This window comes from Meriones unguiculatus, chromosome 1 (genome assembly GCF_030254825.1).
Source record: "Meriones unguiculatus strain TT.TT164.6M chromosome 1, Bangor_MerUng_6.1, whole genome shotgun sequence".
NCBI lineage: Eukaryota > Metazoa > Chordata > Mammalia > Rodentia > Muridae > Meriones > Meriones unguiculatus.
In genome coordinates, this window is record NC_083349.1 from 98,542,122 (window position 1) to 98,563,466 (window position 21,345).

The following is a 21,345-nucleotide window of genomic DNA, read 5'->3' on the forward strand; positions in this document are numbered from 1 at the left end:
CTTGTATATTTTCTGGAATCTCTGAAGATAATGGAAGCCAATCTGTTCTTGTTGATAAACTCCTCTATCAGACTTGTGGGACCTGGACACTGTCCCTTGATGGATACTGATGCTAGTGTGTGCCCACCAGTACTCCAGAACACACTCCTGAGCTCCACACTTAAACTCGGCTCTGACTGCCTACTGTACCGCAGACTAAACTCATGTCCTCCGCCCCCATGCCTTCTTGTTTCTTTTATCTCAGTAAGTCCACTACCGTCCATTTAACCTACCCAGAGCTTAGGCGTCCTACGTGACTGTTATTTTTTCTCATTTACAAGCAGCATATTAACCCCCAGTGACCTAGTCCTTAATGCCAATCGCTGTTAGCCAGGTGTTTCCTGCTTTGGTGCAGTGGCACAGGTGACACGAAGGCTGGCATCTCTCTCTGCATAGACCTGCTCTATTTAAGGGCAGGTACAGCAGCTCCCATTTCATATTAGCTCATCCTGGGCCCGGGGGCCAGGAGTCCCTCCTCCTCACTCTAATGAGTCATTGGATATGGGCAGCCCCAGGAAAGTGAACACCGTTTTGACTGATAGCTGAGAATATCTGCTTGCATCACTTGTAGCAGCCAAGGAAAGGAGTTATTTATGATGGAAGTTCCCTGTGGCAACCTAGCCCTCATTTCCAAAGCATCTGTCTTAGACTCAGGGTACACAGCATTTCATCTGGCTTTCACACTTACACCTCCAATTCACTTTTTTTTTTTTAAGTGATATACAGTGTATTTCAGAGTCCATCTGCCAATCTTTTGTATAGATGCAGGCTGGGACAGGGGATGTTTTTCAAACTTAGACATTTTTTAGTATCTTTTCTACCATTCCACAAGATTAGGGCAGTCTTGCCCCTTTCCAGAACTACAGTTTTCCCATCTGGGTGACTCTTCACTATTACCTGTATTAGTCAGACTTTTCATCACTGTGACAAATTCCTCAAAGAAACAGGCTAACAGAGGAGACTACTTGACTCTGGATTTTTAAGATTTTTCTCAGATAGGAATGTATTGAACTTGTTTATCTCAATAACTTGATGACAACCATTTTGAGAGCAAGGCACTTCCACGTCCTTCCAACAGGCACTTAGTAAATATTAAGCGAAGTCATGAATGTTTCTAGCAAAGACTAGTGGCCCCTGGGGTGTGCTTACTTCTAAGTCGTGGCCACCAAATGGGAAATTTTCCAGTGTTATTATTAAAGACAAACTGAAGCAAGGTACTTTTTTTTTTTTAACCTAGAAATTGTCAGAGTTGCTAGCACTCAAGGCAGCAAGGGTCTAATGCTATGGAAAAAAAATAAAAACAAGTACCAGAGAGGAATCTTGGGGCCATGGGACTAGAAGAATAATCTCTGGAGTTGGGGCTGAAGGGATGGCTTCACGCTAAGAGAAGTTGCTGCTATTGCGAGAAGACCTAAGTTGGGATCCCAGCACCCCTGTGAGGCACCTCACAGTCTCCTGCTGCTCCAGCTCCAGGAAACTGCCTTAGGGAACCAAGAAAACTAACAGGAGTACTGGGAAGTGTGATATGGGGAAGAGAGATGTGGGAGAATATCCTCAATGCACACATGTGTTTAACATTTTAATAACATTAAAGAATTGGAAAAATACTGTCAGACTTCCGGCATCTCTTTGTTCCCCGTCCTCCTGTTCACAGCACTAGGCCTCTTCTCAACTCCAGATGCCTTTCCTCAACTCCAGGTGGCTCAGATATGAATCATAAGATTTTTATCTCCTAATAATTTGAATCTGGATTGGAGGCCCAAAGGGACAGGAGGCATTTAAAGTTGTTTACCAGGAAGCAGAAGCAGTAGAGCTACCGTTAAAGAACTTTTATTGCTAAGACCTCAGTCACCATCTTGATTCCTCCTTCTTCCTCTTAGTCATCTGGTGCCTCCTTGAACTCTGTGATCTATGGCTGTATGGCTTCATAAATATCCTTTATTTAAGCTAGTGTCAACTGCGTGCAGCAAAAACTATCTAGCTAATGTAAATATTAATAGAATAAAAAGAATGTTGAGAGGCTGTGAGGATTTGCCCTGCCCGAGCACCACTCAAGCACAATTATGTATTTGCTCATGGTACCTACTGGCCCATTTCTGCACAGTGAGAATCATGTTATATGTATCCTCTTCCCGTCAGTTTTCTACCTTGCATTACACCTGTAGAAACCTTTGCTGCTTTGACAAGGCCTCCTATGCACTATCTTGTATTGGTACATTGTAATTTATGAAATCGTAATCCAATAGCTGAGTGTCTGGGCTGATCTCAGAGCTTTGCTGCCAGACACAATGTTCAAAATGAGCATATTCACAGAAGTAGTGCACTGTAATTATTTCCTTCCTTATGATAAATTTACAAAATGGAAAAAATGGATGTGTGATGACATTATCTTTACTCCTTCCATGAATTTGATGTGTTGCATTGTAAATTAAGAAGAGGTTTTATGCTATGAGAAATTTTGTTTTGTATGTTTGAGTTTCCATTTGTATGACATTAATAACTATGGCAAACATAGGTCAATAGAATCTGCTTGGTTATAAGTTATGTCTCTGTGTTTTGACTGTTATACAATTATTAGCACGATTACATTTTTAAAAAATAGGCTTTTGTTGAACACACCAGAAAAAAGGCACAAGTCACAACTGTATATCAATGAATTTTCACAATGAAAATGCTCCCCTACCACCACTTCGAAGCTCAAAAAAGACCCTCGACGGTTCCTCTCAGTTATTACATTCTGACAGGTAACCACAATACCCACACCTACTGCTATAATGTGATGATTTGTGTTTTTAAACCTTAAACAAATGTGTCAGCTGATGCAAGGTGCTTCAGCAGGTGAAAGACACTTGCAGCAAAAGCCTAATGACCTGAGTTCAATCCCCAGAATCTACATAGAGTTGGGAAGAAAGAATCAACTCCACAAAGTTGACCTCTACCTTCCAAATAAATAAACAAATAAATAGGAAACAAACAAATGCATCTTTTTTTGTGTGTGTCCTAATTCATCCATATTATGGTTAAGAACTCCCAATGGAACAGCAGCTCATCCATTCTTCTGTAGAGAACTTCAGAACAGATTTATGGCAATTTATCCATTTGACTATTAATGTTGTGTTTCTGTTGCTGTGATAAGACATCATGACCAAGGCAACTTATACAACAGTTTATTTTTGCACTTACAGTTTTAAAGAATTAGAGTCCTTGGTGGCAGAGGGGAGGTGGCAGGTGGCCAATGGCAGGTGACGGGTGGCTGGGGCAGCAGGTGAGAGTTCACAATGCAAAGTGCAAGTCTGCCACAGAGAAAGTGTACCAGGGATGGTAGGAGGCTTCTGAAGCATGAAACCTGCTCTAGACCCCCCCTCTCCATCCCTGCAGCTCGCTTTCTCAGACAAGGCCACACCTCCTAAACCTCCCCGGATAGTCACACCAACTGTATCCAAACGTGATTCTATGGGGCCATTCTCGGTCACACCCCTGCACCCACTAGACCGTCTCACTGGCTTCACAAAATTAGTTTTAAAGAAACTGTGGTACATTTACACAATGGAATACTACTCAGTCATTAAAAACAGGGAAATCATGAAATTTGCAGGCAAATGGATAGAACTAGAAAAGATCATCCTGGAGTGAGGTAACACAGACCCAGAAAGACACACATGGTATATACTCACTTATAAGTAGATTTTAGTCAAGTAGTACAGGATATACTATAATGCACAGACCCCAAAAAGATAAGTCTAATGGCTATCCTAGGCTTCATGTGGGCCCCACTATTTAGGGGAAAGAGGGTTATCTCTGACACAGACTGTTGCCTGCTTTCTGATCTCTTCCCCCTGATGGGACTTCCCTACCAGGCCACAGGGGAGGAAGACAAATTCAGTCCTCATGTGACTAGATAAGCTGGGGTGTCTGGGTAGAGGGGCTCCCCTATTCTAAAGACAGGGGAAAGGAGATTCGGGAGGGAGGGTAGGACTGGCAGGAGAGGAGAGAGGGGCCTATGACGGAGATATAAATTGAATTAATTAATAAATAAAAAGTTAAAAAAAAATCTCCTTCCCATAAGACTTCACCCACATTGAATTGTTTAAGAGCTGATTGTTCAGAATATGTACTATTTTGCCTGTTGCTTTTTATTTTTTGCTTTTGCTAAGGTTTTTTTTTTTTTGTCATTTCAATTCATTCTTTCCTTCAAAAAACAAAGTAATATACCTCAAAGTTGTATTTTTAACTTTTTATATAAAGATTTTATAGGAAGGGTTATATTAGTTAATACATAGTTTTTCTTTGGAATTTGGTTAGGTGCTACTGGGCACTGAGGAAGCATTAAAGACGTTGAAGACATTGTCCTAGCTCCTAAGATTATCATCCTGTAGCCAAAAATATATAAAAATAAAAATAATCCATGTACACAGTGGTCAATTACTATTGTAGAAAAGGCATTTAAACATCATGAAGGAAGCTTGGCTGCACAGGAGGACTTGATGAGCATACAGAGGCTTCTAAAGGGAAGAACAATGCATGCTAGCAAAGGCACCACAGAAATTACAGATGCATACTGAAGCTTCAGCCAACGATAAAGAATAAGTGGAATTTAAACATGGAAAGAAGAAAGAGGAAAAAAAGGGAGCAAGGAAGAGGACAGGGAAAAAAATTCTGCACAGGAAAGGCATGGAGGCCTCAAACTAATCTAGAGGCTGCGGTGGGAGGATCACAAGGTCCAGGCTTGCCTGGACTACAGAGTAAGTTTGAAGCCATTCTGTGCAACCTGAGGAGGCACTGTCTCAAGATAAAAAGTAAGAAGTAATAAGAAGGCTGGGGATACAGCTCAGTGGTGAAGTGCTGCCAGCACGCTCAATCCCTAATGGCCTTTACTTTAAAAAGAAGCTAAGAAAATTCTACACAGGCCTGGAATTCCAGAGCCTGGGGCTCATCTACACTTTCAAATGAAATGTTTCAAGCTTAAAAGGCATGGAGAATAATAAACTCTTTTGTTCTCTGCACACAGCTCTGTGAAATATTAACTTACTGTGGTCGTATTTGCTTCAGGCTCACTTGTTAAACAGAGAAACACCATAGATTCGGCTCTGCCCTCCATCTGCTCCGCCATGATCCTTGCTTCTTCAGCAAAAGTACCTACCATCCCACATACAGAGATTACCATGCTTGTTTAAAAATGCTCACCACAGGTGGAAATGTCTAATGCTGCCTCAAATCTGCGGTGTATCTTCCATCACCCTTTTCCCACTGAGCATTGTACTGTTTAGATGTACGCATACTCAAGTTCTGGTTCTCACTTATTTATTCACTTACTTGCAGCACTGAACTGAACCCAGGGCCTAGGGCAGGCTACCTGGTTTAACTAGACTGTGATCACACAACAATGTCCTCCTTCCTTGTGTTGATGGGGTCATTTTCTGCTGCAGATGATGCTTTGGCCAACACGTCCACGCCTTCTCTGCATCCAAGGGAGAGTTTCCTTTTAGGATCACTTGGAGTAGAATTGCTAGATTGTAAGATAAGGGAATTGTAACCGACCTTGTGAATTGCCTTCTAGTGTGGTTGTAACAAGTTTCAAGACCTCCCAAAGTAGCGTCTACAGGTTCCCAGCCATCTTTGGCATGCTGATGGTTACTCCAAAGGCCTGGAGCTGCCAACATGCCCTGCATCCCTGTGTACTGGCTGCGTGTGGAGGTGGTCTTCTGTGTTGGGTCTCATGGTGCACTATCCAGCGTGGGCTAACGGTGGACATCGACCTGTGGAAAGAACTGAAGAAGAGCAAAGCAAGGACTGATGATGAGACTGTGAGGCCTGTACGCACACTTCACTCATTTTTGGTCCCAGGTACGTAATACAACAAAACGCAGTAAGCATGGCTCAGTAAATGTCTAATTGACCAGGACTAATGATAATTATGATCTGCTTTTAGCTTTCACTTCCTTAAGCTTCGATTTCCCCACTAGCAAATTGTGGATGATAATAATTTATGAAGTCATTTAAAGCTAAAATGAGATAAAACTATGCAAACATTTATAACTGTTAAAGAGCTATGCAAACTTAGCTATAGAAGAAAGTTATTTCCAGGATGTGCCTTCTTAGGTACAACTTGATAACATTGTGATGGCTCAGAACTGCCATGTTTCCCATTGCCATTCTTCCACGACTCCAATACATTCTGGAACCCAACTTAATCTTAGGCTCTTATCAGACTTCCTGTGCTTGTTTAAGCAAAAAATGTCCAACCCAGGCTAAGGTATTTCAACACTTGTTCCCAGTTGGTAACACTATTTGGGAAGGTTTAGGAGGCGGAGTCCTCCTAGTGGAAGTAAGTCACTGGGGCCAGCCTTTGGGAGTTTCATAGCCTCTCCTCGCTTCAGTCACTCCCCCTGCTGTCTGCTTGTGGTTAAGGATGGGAGCCCCCGGCTTCCTGTTCCTGACACCATGCCTCTCCCTGGATGCCATGCTTCCCTGCCATGATGGATTCTTCTCCTTCTGGAGCTTTAAGTCAATATGGAAGCTCTTGCGTCCATAAATTGCTTTTTATTGTAGCTACAGTAAAGAAAAAGTAAGTAATATAGAAGTTGGTACCAAAGAACGAGCTTCTGCGGGAAAGAACCTGACCGTTGCTTTTTGGAAGAATGTAAAATACTTTGGAATTTTGGACCGGAAAGTGGTTGATGGGGTAAACAGGGCATAAGGGGCTGTCCTAGAAGGACTGCTGAGAGAAAAGCACACTGCAGAGGCCTGGCCCACTAGGTTGCAGAGGGAGGAGAGAAGTTTAACAGCAGCTGAGCTAGAGGGCATTCCTGTGATAGTTTGGCAAAGAGGATTGACTGTCTTCTGCCCTTGTCTTAGGAATTTGCCCAAGGCTAAATTTCAAAATATGAGCTAATTTATTTGGTATAGAAAAATTCAAGACAGCATAATATTGAATCTGTAACATGGCTTTTACTGAGTCCCCTTATGCTGCTCTTCAGTAAAAAGAGTGGTCTGTCAGAAACATACAGCCTGTACAGTCTGAAGAGGAAAAGGGTCATTTGTAAGCTTAATATCAAGGCCAAAGCTTGTGCAGCAAGAGATGTCGTAACCATTAAGGAGAAGCCTACTGGCTGGAACAAAGGGAGGGGTGTCGTCAGGGTAAGAGTCCATCCAGCTAAGCTTTCAGCTTGTGAAAGGAAAAGGAGTTTTCTGCTCCTGGAAAGTAATTGCATCTTTCCTAGGGTCCTCCTTGTTGTTTAGCTTTTTTTTTTTTTTTTTTTTTTTTTTTTTTAGGTCTGTAGATTTTAGAATGTTTATATGGCTAATATCTGCTTATAAGTGAATGTATGCCATGTGCTCACACATGTTACCTCGCTCAGGATGATCTTTTCTAGTTCCATCCATTTGCCTGCAAATTCCATGATTTCCTTGTTTTTAATAACTCAGTTGCCTGCTCTTTGATCACTTCCCCCTGGCAGGGTGACCTTGCCAGCCCACAGAGGAAGAGCAACCAGGCAGTCCTGATGAAACCTGATAGGTTAGGGTCGGACAGTAGGGAAGAAGGACTTCCCCCATCAGTGGACTAGGGGAGAAGGATAGGGGAGGGAAGAGGAAGAGAGCATGGGACTGGGAGGAGTGAGGGAGGGGTCTACAACTGAGATCCAAAGTGAATAAATTGTAAATAATAATAATAGTAACTGCATACAAAAGCTGATGATAATGTGTCTCAGAAGGGCTAGAGTCCATCATCCCAAATTTGCAATGGAGTTTGCTGTGTCAACCATGCGGTACTGGCTTTAGAGGCACAAGAAATCTAAGCATTAGGTGTCAGGGCTTCTTACACAGCAGTGCAGAGAACTGCTGAGGGCTGTGGCAGGGGTGCCCCTGCACAGAGACCATGCCTACCCCCTTATGGCCATGCTTCCCTGCCAGGATAGACTTTTATCCCTCAGGAAGCAGAAGTTAAAATAAACTCTTCCATGTTACTTTTGGTCATGATGTTTTATCTCATCAGGAAAGAAAGCTAATACAGTCTAGTACCCAACATAGTCTCATAGTCACAGACAGTTGAAAAGTAGGTATTCTTGGCAAAGCATGACCTAGAACTTGCCGCGTAGACCAGATTGGTTTGGAGCTCACAGAGATCGGCCTGCCTCTGTCTCTTGAGTCCTGGGGATAAAGGCATACATCACCACACCTAGCTAACCTTTTTTCCCGGAGAGTATTAGTGTGTGACACACAGACATGCACTTTTGTGAGTTTATATGCACCATGTATGTGCAGGAGCCTGTGGGAATCGGAAAAGAGCATCAGATGCCCTGCAACTGCATTTATAGGAGGTTGTGAGCTGCCATGTGGACTCTGGGCAAACCCAGATCTTCAATGAGAACAGTAAACACTTTTACCTCAGGAACCATCTCCCCAGCCCCTGCTGACACGTTTCATAAATTAGCTTATCCTGCAGGCAGACACAGACAGCAGGGGAATTTTCATGAGATTCCTTCCTGTGGTTCCTGATTACACTTACTCTACCGTCACATGTTGAAACTGCTCTGACCATATCAGACACTCAGCCTGGAAAGTTCATAATACCAAATGAGTCCTAATTGAACACAGTCCTAATTTAAGAAACTGGAGGATTAGATCTCAAAGTGAAAGTCTGGCTCTAATACCAAGAGGCATGCCTTGGCCCAGATGGACTTTGCTATGAGCTCAGGCCCAGCAAATTGGATCAGTTTCCTAAGACAGAGATCTGGGTCAGTTTGAGAAATGGATTACCTTCTCATTCCCCTTGCTCCAATGAGCAGAGAGTAGGAAATAATGGAAAATGCCTGGTGTGGTATGAGAATCACTTACTTAGACATTCATTTTTAGAAACCCAACCCCCATCTCAGTTGAATGAATGGACTACTATGAATAGCTTGCTTTGCTATAGCTGTATGCATGTATGGGTGTGCATGGGCATACAAGCATCCTAAGGGATTAAGAGCAATGACCACAGGTTCTGTGGTGAGCACGGCAGACAGAAGCATATGCTGAGGTACAAGGTGGGATAATCACTCTGGAAACGCCATTTGAAAACTGTGTTTGTTTGGGCTCAGCTTGGTCTAGACCAGCAGTTCTCAACCTGTGGGTTGTAACCCTTTGGGGATCAGAAGTTTTACCAAAAAAGATCATCTTGGCCACCATCCCTTAGTCTCTCTTTTATCTAGTCTGTGGTTGGTCTACACTTCCCAATACTTTGTCAATTTTCTACACAGCCTTCATCCTCAGAGCTTAATTGTCTCCAAAAGAGGTATCAGTTACCCACTATGTAGGCCAACAAGGATCCCTTGAAACTTGGATTTTCAAGAAGACAGGTAGTTCTTGTCTAGGCAAACTGTCTTTCAAAAGTCTCTCGTCAAAAAGTGTAATTAATAAAAGTTAAATAAAAAATAAAAAAAAAGTCTTGTCAGCAGTATGAGGTGAAGGTGCTCAGTTCTCAGTTTTGATGGTGCCGATGTCCTATCTGCTTGCTGAGAAGAAAATGTTTTCTACCTGATAAACTGTGTGCAGGGCAGGAACACGAGATGTCCAGAGCCATCTTTTGTCATCTCAGCCCCTTACAACAGTGCTGGGTTAAAAAGAAAAAAGATCTGCGATGATGGGATTTGGCATAGGCAGGGGGTGAGAGGGTGTGATTTTTTTTGTTTGTGTGATGTTTTTGTTTTCTTTTGAGATGATGCAGAATGGACCCAGAGCTTCATGTGTGCTGGGCAGACATTCTACTGCAGAGATATACCCTACCCTGGAGCCTTTTCATTAGGAATTGGCCAGGTTGGACTTGAGAATGACACTAAAATATTTATATTGATACAATGAATAACAACTAATACCATGCATTATTTAGGTACTATCAGACTCAGTCTATCGAGGCTAGAAAACAAGGAGTTAAAATTGAAGCTACAATGTATCAGTTACATAATAGGTAGTTATAATCCTGCATTGCCCTGAATGAATTTGCAACTTGGAGCTCAACTCTTAGTCCCAAAGTTTTAGAGAAATATTAACTAACTAAATGAGTCCAGCTGGAGGTATGCAGATGGGCTGCATGGAGACTATGACACAAGAGAATGGCTGAAAGGGATTTCAGAGAAGACAGTTACGGAGAGAAGCAACAGCAGATGAGGGAATATGAGCATCATGAAGTCAGTACTGATTTCCAAAGACAACAGTTGGGATATGTCTCCACCTCCCTTTTTCTTGGTCTCTCTTTAACATAGCATGCTTTGCTTTGTTGATCTTTTTGTTTGTTGTTTGATTTTTACTTTTTAGGAGGCAATCTGATGGAGCCCAGCCTCAGACTCCCTGTGTGGCTGAAGATGCCTCTGAACTAATGAACCTGCCTCTACCTCCGAAGCACAGGGACTGCTGGGTGTGCTGCCCCACCCAGCACATCGATATCACTTGCACCAGTAGAGAAGATGGTAACATTGAATTAGCAGTGCAAGATGCTTATCTGTGCCAACACTGAGAAAGGAATGAGAACTGGGCAGCGAGGGGTGTGCTCAGTCATTGGCTAGGAGCGGGGAGACCTCTGCACAGCTGCCATAATGGATCCCCAAAACATGGTGGCTAGGGGCTGTGAGCTAGCCTACTCCCCATGCAGACATTCCTTTAATAGGAGCCTTGACGGTGCATGCAAATGGCTGCCAAAAAACTTCAGGCCCATACCTACAGGGACCCATCTTCCTGGCCTTCTTCAGTGAATCTCTCAGGTTCTACAGGAGCCCACTTTCTGCCCATACTGTGTTTTTACTATGAGAATTCATCATTTTACAGGCTCCTGTTGGGATATGTTGATTTAGCACATACTAATTCAGCCATCCTTTTCTCACACCTGGCCTACCACAGTAATCATTACCCTACTCTTATATTTTGGCTCTTGTCATTTGCTTTCAATTCATTCTCCAGTTCTGGATGAGCACAAACAGAATTGTGCTATGTACCCATATTATGTACCCATATTATGTACCCATAATAATTTCCTTTGTTCTCAGTAAACCCAAATTATTTTTCATGACTTACATTTTCTATTTTTATTTTATTTATTTACTCCTGATCTTATTGTCTTGACCTTCTAAGTTCTTGGGTTATGAGCCTGAGTCACCCCATTTTGCGCAGTGCAGAAGGCTGAACTCAAGGCTTTGTGGTAGGCTGCATTTTACCTGTTCCACTACAGTTCTGGCCTTTTCCTTTTCCCAAGCCTGTTCCTGCTTGGCACACCTGCCTCCCCTGCCACCTTTGGGCTCTTTGGCTATAGTTTTTCCATTAGTTTTCCAATACTGTAACAAAATACAGGAAGACTTTCTAAAGGAAATTGTTTATTTAGCTCAGAGCATGGGGGTGGAAAATCCCAACAAGACAGCACTGGCTCTGATGAGGGCCCCACGGCAGACAGTAGAAGAAGTGATCACTGTTCAAAATAAGAAGCCAGATAACAAAACATATGCAGGTGGCTAGTTCCCTCATTCAAGTGCTGGCTTAGATATTCCTCCCTCACTAAAGATTTCTGTAGCTTGCAAAGACCAGAACTGGTGGTCTTCTCCATGACCCCAGAACCGTGTGATAAAGGGCAGGTGAATCTTGGATGTAAACTTACAGATACCACAGAAACATTACCTGGGTGGTAAATATTTGAAATATAATATGGGACACTATCTTACTTGTCAGAACTTTTCTCGGGGAGTATATGATATGAGATAGAAAACTCTGCTAAGTGTTTTGGTGTGGGTGATAGTTCCCCCAGGAGAAACAAGAAAGAAACATTTTCGATGCAGATACATACACTCCCCGGCCAAAACCCAGGCTTTGGAAATAGGTTTATGTGAGATGTCAGTAGGCCTGGGCGCAGCACAGACTGTGGGATGCAGACTGGTAGAATACACGGGACCATCCCACACAAGGAAACTGCTCCGCCCCAAACACCAACAAAACCTTCATTGAGGTCCACTGAGTTAGGAGATATGTAAATCTGGGAGCTGGATTGCTTAGAACAACACAGCAAAGGCTGAGAAACAGCACAGCAAGACTCCCAGCACCACCCACACTTAGGTAGAGGTCTGCCTCATCTGCAAATAAATGCTTTTAAGTAATTTTGTCATTGTTGTTATTGTTTTGCTTTAAGATAAGTTCTCACTCAATTCCCTGGGCCTCACTCAATCATGCAGCTCAAGCTGGGTTCAAACTTGTGGGTGATTTTTCTGCTTCAGCCTTCCCAAGTGTTGGGATTGCAAGAATGAGCCACCACACCCAGACTAATAATGTTGTTGATGTTATAGACAGAACACAGAGCTGCATGCATACTAAGCAAGTGTTCTGTCATGAGCCACACTCAAGCCCCTGTAAATAAGTGCTAAGCATGATGCCTTAAGGAAACATTTAAAGTGCATTGGTTTGAAAAGGAACCATGTTATTCCCAAGAGGCATATAGTTCCTCCTCTGGCTCTGTCCCTGGCAGGTGTCTCACTGAAAGGTGAGAATGCGTCCACATTCCCTACTTAGTACAGGGGCCATGTCCAGTCACATCTCTCAATGACTCACTGCTCATTGATCTTTTCTAGGTATCAGACCCACATATTTTTCACTCATCATTTCCAAGTTAGCACCCCAACTCAAGAGATACAGAACACAACAGTCCACTTTGATCTGGTGCTAGAACCCTCCTCCAGACAACACCAGCTCCAACACTCTTGGCAGTTGCCAATACCACCCTTCCTCGCTGGCCAAGCCAGAAGCCTACATTCCACCCAAGCTCTGCCTGATCTCGCCTTTCCTCAGGCCTCTGAGTTCTAGCTTCCAAGTCTCTCAGGTTTTCTGATGTCTCTCTGGTCTCAGTACTCTGGGTCCCTGATATATGTTGTAATAGTTTCCTAAATCACATCTCTAACCCTATTCTCATGGCTGTCATCTTACCATTTCTTCCTTCATTTATCCATTCGTTTGTTCATCCATTTATCCATTCATCAGTTACTTTTGAGACCTGTCTTGTTATATAGCTCAGCCTCACCACACTCCGGAGATCTTTCTGCTTCTGCCTCCTGAGTACTGAGGTTATGGACCCAAATCCTGCTGTCACTACTTTCTTTTAATTTTATAGGTCATTTTAAAGAGTATTTTATGGACTAGAGGATAACAGTTCAGCAATTATAAGGACTGGCTGATCTTCCAAAGGACCCAAATTCAATCCTAGTACCCACAAGTTGGCTCACAACCATCTGTAACTTCAGTCCTAGGGGATCTGACACCCTCTTCCGACCTTCTTGGTGCAGACATACATGCAGGCAAAATGCCCATCCACATAAAAATTCTATTAATTTTTTGAGAATTCCCATACATGCAGAAATGTCATTCACAACTCACCAACATTCCCTTCCCTACTAAACTTCATGTCCTCTTTTTTCCTTAGTAACCCATCCAGGCCAATCTGTGCTGCCATATACTCATCCACTAGTGTGGAACCATCCAATGGAGCACAGCTGACCTACCACTAGGGTCCATACCCTTAAGAAAAACTCCTTCTCCCCTAGAAGCATCACATGTCAATAGCTCTTCAGCTGGGGATGGCCCCTCATGCCAAAGCATCTCGTTTTTCTGCTGGTCTTATACAGGCAATTACAGATGCCATCAGTTTAGGACAGCACTGGTCCTGTCGTGTCTGGAAGACATTGTTTGGCTCTGGTACTTCCCAGCCTCTGGATTTATCAACTTTCTTTCTCCTCTTCTGAGCATGCCATTGACACTCAGGCTCTGCACTTTGGACAGCTGTAAATTTGTGTTAACCATGACCATACCACAAAGAAACTTCCCTGATGAGTCTGAGAGCTTCACTAATCTATGAGACAGGAGATAGGAATTTACAGGGCAATTTGGTACTATTTCTACTTAGCAAAATATTAGTAGGCTCACCCCTGGGGCCTCTGAGCTTCCCAACTGTGGATACTGGGACATACAGTGCTAAGGCATGTGTTTGTTACTGTAGAGCAGGCTTTAAATCCATTCAGAATGCCTTCAGTTTCCCCCATAACACTCACACCATTATTGTACTCATTAGGATATCTTGCTGTGTCATCAGTTGTTATGATAGCTCACAGAGTTCACAGCTGGGTAACACTGATGACTCCCCCCATCCGCCTCCTCAGCAGCCTGCACAGCACCTTCCAGTACTATGACAGTTAGGGAGCAGGACAGCTCACAGTCAGTATCAACTTGATTTCTCTATATTCTGTGACCAAAGTCTTGAGCAATAGAGTCCTACCACCAAGTTCTGGTGGAAAGACCTTCTCACAGATGCCCAAGATGGTGTTTTGTGGGCTTACTGTGATGCCAGACACTATGTTCGTGTTTATTTTCCCAGTGACACTCCCTAGGAAATAACCTTCTGAGGACCTTCGGGAAAGGAGACAGAGACAAGATCCAAAGGCAGGTAGCCTGGCTCAGAGCAGACGCTACACCTCCTGGACGTCTCTGCTGCTACATAAGCCTGTGAGAGCCTAACATGTTACAAGCCTCTTCATGAATTGGTTCTTTTTCTTAAAAAATAACAACAGCAAAAAACCTTTCCAGCTGGTCTGTGATAAAATAGATATATTCTGAAATTATTGATATATATATGTATAAATTGATATAAGTTGATATATATAAATACATATTCTGAAATTATCAATATATAAATATATAAAATCACATTATCCACTGAAAACACAGTCATTTATTGTTAATTGTACTTCATGAAGACTTAAAAAGTGTAAAAAATTTTTTAGTTACAAAAAGTAAGCTGGGATGTTACACAGTTGAGCGCGTGCCTCACATGTCAAAGCCCTGGCTTCATTCCCGAACACCACATGAAACTGGTTAATACGGTACAGACTTATAAATCCAGCACTTGAGATGGAGACAGGAGGATTAAAAGTTCAAGGCTGCTCTGAGCCACAGAGTGAGTGGGAGACCTGCCTCGGCTACATGAGACCCTACCAAAAAAAATAAATTTCACAAAAGCAATCAGACTTTTTAGACTCATTGACCTTTGCTCTTCCTATCCCCATCCTCTAAACACACACAATTAGGCTGGACAGATCTCAGAAGTTCAGAACATATAGTTCTAGGGGACCTAAGTTTGGTTCCCAGCATCCATATCAGGTGACTCACAACTACCTGTAACTGCAGCTCCAGCTTGAAGCAGCACCCTCTTTGGGCCTCCCCAGGCAAACACACACACACAGCACAGTTACTTCTTGCATCACTATTTCACATACATGTCTGATTTCCCTCCCCAGTATATGCCCTGGCTGTAGTCTCTGAGAATAATTTAAATATGCATGTCTGTGTATGGATATGTTTCACATTAATCTATCAGGTCCTCTGCAGCCAGAGGTAGAGGTATTTGAGAGCCACCCTATATGGGTGCTGGGAGCTGAACTAGAACCCCCTGGAAGACAGTATGTACTCTTAATCCCTAAGACATCTCTCCAGCCTCTGTAATCTTTTTATCTAAGCCTTGCTAGGCATTCCTTCTGCAGCGTCACTGGTGTGTATCAACATGTGAGTGGTAGCTGTGTTAAATTGGGAGGGCTGAAATCAGCAAGCCACAAAAGTAGAGCAGTAAAAATGGGAGCTAGTGCAGTGACAAGACATTTCTAAGACAAGACCCAGGAGAGACTGGCTTGCTGAAGGTGGTCTGGAAATGCTGGCCATGAGGGATGCCGCCCATCTTTAGCCTTTTCACTTAGCTCTGCTGTGCAGTGGTTACAAAGATGGCGCTCTGAGAGCCTGGGGCTGAGGAGCTCTCCTGGAGAACACCATCTCCCCTTCTTCCCTTCTTTGCCTGACTACCCTCAATACATCTTTAAACATCAATTTAAGCATCAGTCCCCAATCTTTCAATGTGTGCTGATGCTCTACCGTTTTTTTAAGCTATATACTGTATTCTGAGCATACACTGCCTTATTATCCTCCTTAACTACCCTTTTCTTAACCCCCTCCTTCCTGCTAGTCCTGTTTTCCAGAGACAATCATACTTCCACTTTCATTTAATATGTACACACATGATTTTATGTGACTATATATAATGAAAGAACTACAAATGAGAGAAAACATGATATTGTCTGAGACTGGTTTTGTGTCTCTGGTTGCAGCTATTTTCCCACAAATGACATAACTTCAGTCTTCTTTATGGCTGAAAAAAAATTCCATTGTGTATACACCACATTTTTCTTATCCATTTCTCTCCTGATGAACACCTAGGTTAGTTCCATAACTTAGCTATTGTGAATTGTGCTGCAGTAAACATCAATGTGTAGCCATTTCTGTGATAATGCTGATTTGGAGTCTTTGGGTAAATACCCACAAGGGGTGTACCAAGATGATATGGTAGATCTACTTCTAGTTTCTTGAGAATCCACACCGATTTTCATAGAGGTCGGACTAGTTTACATCCCTACCAGCACATAAGGGCTCCCTTTTGTCCACATTCAATGCCAGAATTTGTTCTTTTCTTGATGACATTCTGACGGGTAAGATGGGATCTCTGTGTAGTTTGGACTCACATTTCTCTGATGACTAGGGAGGATGGGCAATTTTTCATATGTTTACTTGGCATCTGTGTTTCTTTTGTCTGTTCATGTCTTAAGCCCATATATTGATTGGGTTGTTGGTGATGCTACAAGTTTGCAGTTTGCATGCTGGATGGCAGGTGTTTGAGCTCTTCTTGTTACAGAATCTAATAATTACAGCTTAAGACCACTGCAGATCAGTTTAACTTAAAAAAAGCATCACACAAATTATGTATGGTGTATCGTAGAATACGGTATATAACCAGAACAGACCAGTGGCTACAGAGGTAGCCGTTGCTATCTAGCTGCTTCTGTTAAAAACTGAGCCTTCTGTGTGACCCTGAGTGGCCTAATCAGCCTGTGATGCCATAAAAAGGAGATAATAGAAAAAGGAGATATGACCTAGGCTATCAGGTTGCTGTGTGAATTAAATCAGATGGGAAGTTCTCGGCTCCTTGTAAGCACTTGGTACTGGAAGACACTACTATTTTCTCCTCGTTATGATGGAGAAACTTTCACTAGCTGTATTTATGATAAGGTCTTTTGCACAGCAGTGAGTCTCCTTTCACAGGAAGTATTCAAGCAACAGTCAATCTAAGAGTGAAACCCAGATGATTTCTAAGGGTGCTTCTAACCACCCCTTACTCAAAGCAAGAGTCTGATCTGAGTGTTACTTGTAGCAAAGTAGAAGCTTGTTAGAGGGAGCGAGGAGGGGCACAAAGCATTGTATTTATCAGTATGGTTAGATCCCAAAAAGGAACAAAGTATTTTCATTCCTTGTGAGCAGATAATTACAAAAGACCTTTTTATTTATGGCCTAAACCCATAAGGCAAATTAAACCCTTACATGAAAATCTGTCTTTCTGAAAAAGGAAGTAGTTCCTGCCAAAATGGAACAAACAAACAAAAAACAAACAAACAAACAAAAACACGTGGAAGCCTGTTCCAACCCTGCTGAAATGTCTTTTCCCTTTGAAAGAAGTCTATTAGTGATGCAAACACTGGGTTATCTGCAGAGATGATAATCCCAGCAAACAAAACAGTGAAACCATTAGAACTTTCTGGTGCAAGCGATTCAGTCCTGGAAACTTGGCTTTTTAAAGGGCAGAGAAAGCAAGCAGAGCTGGTTCCGATTTGGGATACTTATATCTTCTTATCTGGATCCAGGACTGACTAATTATCTGCATGTTTGGCCTAAAGAAGACAAACAGTTCTCCACCCACAGCACAGGCAGAAGGCAGGCCTGTTCCTCAGCCCCTGCTAGTGCTTTCAAACAGGCAGAAAGAAGCTGGGGAAAAGATGCATGGTCGGGAGTAGCTCAAGATAGCATAGCCTAAGGTTTATCCTAAATTAATTCCGCGATGTGCCCTCCCGGGGCAGAAATGTAAGTAACGCTGTGACATTAACCTGATGCTTTAGGGTAACTACACACCATACAATTGCAACCCTGTTTATGTGGTACAGAGAAGACCATTTCCCAACATCTTTCAGTCAATCAGACACACGAGTAAAGTGCTGTTGCACTTGCAGCGATGCCCCTGCCTCAGGATCCCGAATGTTTGGTTGGCAGGCAGGTGTCACCACACCTGGTTTGGAGTAAAACAATTTGAGAATTTAGTAAATATGTAATTTTAGTGTAAGCAACATGATAAAAAAAAGTTTTAAAAACATGAGGCCGTTAACTCTAAGTAGTCTGTCCAACTTTTCCTTAACAGTCTTGATGAGATCCAGTTGCTGAAAAAACAAACAAACAAACCAAAATATTAGACATTAGAGAACATTAGTTCTTAGGTGTAGTGCGTAAGGACATTAAGAAAGTATTTTTGAAGCAAAAATCCAACGGACCGCCGGAGTTTTCCAAACACCAGCTTTTGGCAACCCAACACGCCCCTTCCATTGCCTACGTCCTTCCTCAGGTAACTTCCAGCTGTCTCAGACGCTGTCCTCAACGTCTGGACCTAAAGCCGGCTTACGTCCGGATCTTAGACTGGGTGGAGCGCTAAGGTCGAAGCTGTGGAATTTCGGGATGGTCACGTGTTCACATTTCAGGTGTGGGACTAGAGCCAGGCCAGGGCACACCCTCCGCAACCTACCCCTCTCTGGGCTGCCAGGAGGCTTGCAGAGCCTCCGCCCCCGGCCTTGATAACCCAGCCCTCTCCCTGGACAGAGGTCAACTGCGGCTTAGTGCTGCACTGCTTCCCGCCCACGCCCTCCACGGACTCCCACCCCGGCCTCCCCCGGTCCTCTCCGCACCCGGGCCAGGCCAACCCCAAGAGGCCAAGTGTCACTGCCCTCGAGGGCCTTCCTCACCTTTCTGATGGGGACCTCCTCCCCCAAAACCTGGAAGGAAGGGTCGGGGGCTCCCGGCTGCACCTGCTCCTAAGGAGTCGAGGCTAACCCTCTTGCACATTCAAAGTTCTACCTGCTCAGGGCCGGGGCCCCAGGCAGCGCGTCTAAGTTTGCTGCCGGGAGTCTGGCGCGTCCCGCGCGTCCCGACGGGCGCACAGGCCGGGAGCGCGCGGAGCCCGCCGGGAGCGCGCGGCCAACGGGATGGCGGCTGCGCAGTGGCGCGCGGGCCGGGAACGGGAGGAGGGCGGGCGGGCGGGCGGAGCGGCGGGCGGAAGCCATGTTGGAGCTGCACCCCGAGCGAGGGGCTGCGGGCGCGCTCCTCTCCTGGTGGGTGTGACCCGGCTCGGCGCGGCGGCGGGGGGCGGGGACGCCGGGCGGCTCGTCGTGGTCGGCGGCGGCCGCGGCGTGCAGCCGGGCGATTGTGACCGGCGGCGGAGCCGGGCCGGCCGCGGGCGCTCCCTCCGTGCGGCCCCCCTGAGCGCCCCCCCTCCCCGGGCCGGGAGGGAGGCGGGGGGCACCCGGGGCCCGCCATGAACCCGGGCTTCGACCTGTCCCGCCGGAACCCGCAGGAGGACTTCGAGCTGATCCAGCGCATCGGCAGCGGCACCTACGGCGACGTCTACAAGGTGAGGGCAGGGGCCGCCGAGCCCGGGGCCTGCGCCGCCCGGACGGAACAAAGAGCCGGGCGGGCGTGGGACCCGCAGCCCTCGGCGTCCTCGCCGGAGCCGTGCCGGGGACGCGGTCCTCGGCCGCTCCTGCGCGCAGTCCCGGGGCTGGGCTGCGCTGGAGCCGCGGCGCTCCCGGGAGTGCAGAGCCGCCCCGGCGCTTGTTGCCTGGGCAGGGTCTGTGTGACGAACCGGGCTGCCGGGGCTTGGCGTTTGATAAACCTGCGTGCCTGTCGGGACCCGGTGGCTGGGAGCTGCCACCCGCCCGGGCCTGCTGGTTCTGCTCTGACGCTGGGCAGCCTCCATCGACAGCCGTAGCCTTTAGCCTCTTAACATCTGCTTGTGCCTTAGCCTTTAGCCTCTTAACATTTGCCTGTCAGTTCCTTGTAATTTCCCAAGCAGTCACTTTGTTTGGGGAGGCAAGAAAGCAACTTTGTTTTGTTTTTTTCTTCCAAAAAGAACTGGACGGTGGTGTTTGTTTTTGTCTGTGACTCACAGGAATCAGATTTTCCTTTTCTTCTTTTTTTTTTTTTTTTGTGACTGGAGTATTTAGGAAGGGTACTGGTTTGACAGGGTTAGAATTCAAAGCTCATTAGCAGCACAGTGTTTCTGTTGCAAAGGGACCACTTCTAAATGTGGGAAGATAAATCATTCTTCCCAGGCCAGCTCAACTCTTGGCCTCGCGGAGTCTGCCAAGAAGGGAGGTGGATGGTGCCAAATGTGGCAGCAGTCTTGATTTAGTCGCGTATCTACTTACTTGGTAACTGAAGTTGGACTCCTGTTTCACAGAACACCTGAGGATGCCTACAGAAACTTAGTATTACGTTGGAAAGTTTAGTCTTTCCTTCTTTTTAAACGCTGCTAAAGCAGTGGGTTTTTATTCTTGCATCAGTGGACCGCGTAAAATGAGGTAGCAGTACAGTGCCGCAGGTCTTCTGTGAGTGAGATGCTTGTCTCTTTCCCATATCACACCATTTTCCTCTGTTGACAAAGGTGTACTGAGCATAGCTGTAGCGTGTAACTTAGCAGGCGTGTGTTGGCGAACTTGAGCTCTGACAACTAAAGGTGGGAATAGACCAGATTTATTTGAAGTCAGTTTTTTGGTTTTTTTTTTTTTTTGGGGGGGGGGAGAAGAACAACATTAAATAGCAGTCATTTTATTACCGTTGTATTTTGTGCTGCAGAGAGGATGGGGAGGGCTGCCGGCACAGAACAGGCCGATCTGATTGGTCGTGCTTCAGTCTCTCAGCTTCTGGCCACAACCTGGTGTTGCTCAGGCTTGTGGAGAGATGGGGCGATGCCACATAGGGGAGCATGATTCAGAGGCCAGCCACAGAGAGGATTCTCTGAGCAGCCACAAGAGGGTGGCTGTGGCCCCTGGTTCCCATCGACCTTTTAGATATGGGACTTACAGGAGTCATGCAAGGGGAGAGAAATTAGTTACAAGTTTGTCCTTTCTTTCTTAAAAGGTGTTGGGTGCTTGGGTGTTCACACAAAGGTGTCCATGAAGGCCAGAAGCGCACATCTAATCTCTTGGAGCTGAAGTTCCAGGCAATTGTGAGCCACCTGGCATGGGTGCTGGGAACAAATGTCAGTCCTGGGAGAACAGCTCGCTCTGAACTGCTGAGCTGTCTTTCCAGCTCCCTTTCATTTCTTTCTTTTTTTATTTTCAATATACAAGATCATGCTATGTATCCCATGCTGGCCTGAGACTCATAATCCTC

General features: G+C 44.8%; 1 protein-coding gene and 1 long non-coding RNA gene across 5 annotated transcripts in view; one reads left to right on the forward strand and one right to left on the reverse strand.

Annotated features, from left to right (window-relative positions):
- Positions 1-17,395: 17,395 nt before the first annotated feature.
- Positions 17,396-19,126, reverse strand: LOC132646319 (uncharacterized). The gene is made up of 2 exons (XR_009584480.1): positions 18,918-19,126; positions 17,396-18,341 (listed from the first exon to the last, which is right to left on the reverse strand). It is a non-coding gene; the product is annotated as an uncharacterized LOC132646319 (long non-coding RNA).
- An 82-nt stretch (positions 19,127-19,208) lies between these two features.
- Positions 19,209-21,345, forward strand: part of Map4k3 (mitogen-activated protein kinase kinase kinase kinase 3) — a 143,164-nt gene continuing 141,027 nt past the window's right edge. Inside the window, exon 1 of one of the 4 annotated variants that reach the window (XM_060363879.1) lies at positions 19,209-19,582. In XM_060363879.1, the coding sequence (XP_060219862.1) occupies positions 19,487-19,582 (96 nt within the window). In that variant the 5' untranslated portion in view covers positions 19,209-19,486. The remainder of the gene's footprint in view (positions 19,583-21,345) is intronic. The other 3 variants (XM_060363882.1, XM_060363884.1, XM_060363886.1) reach the window with 3 other exon arrangements.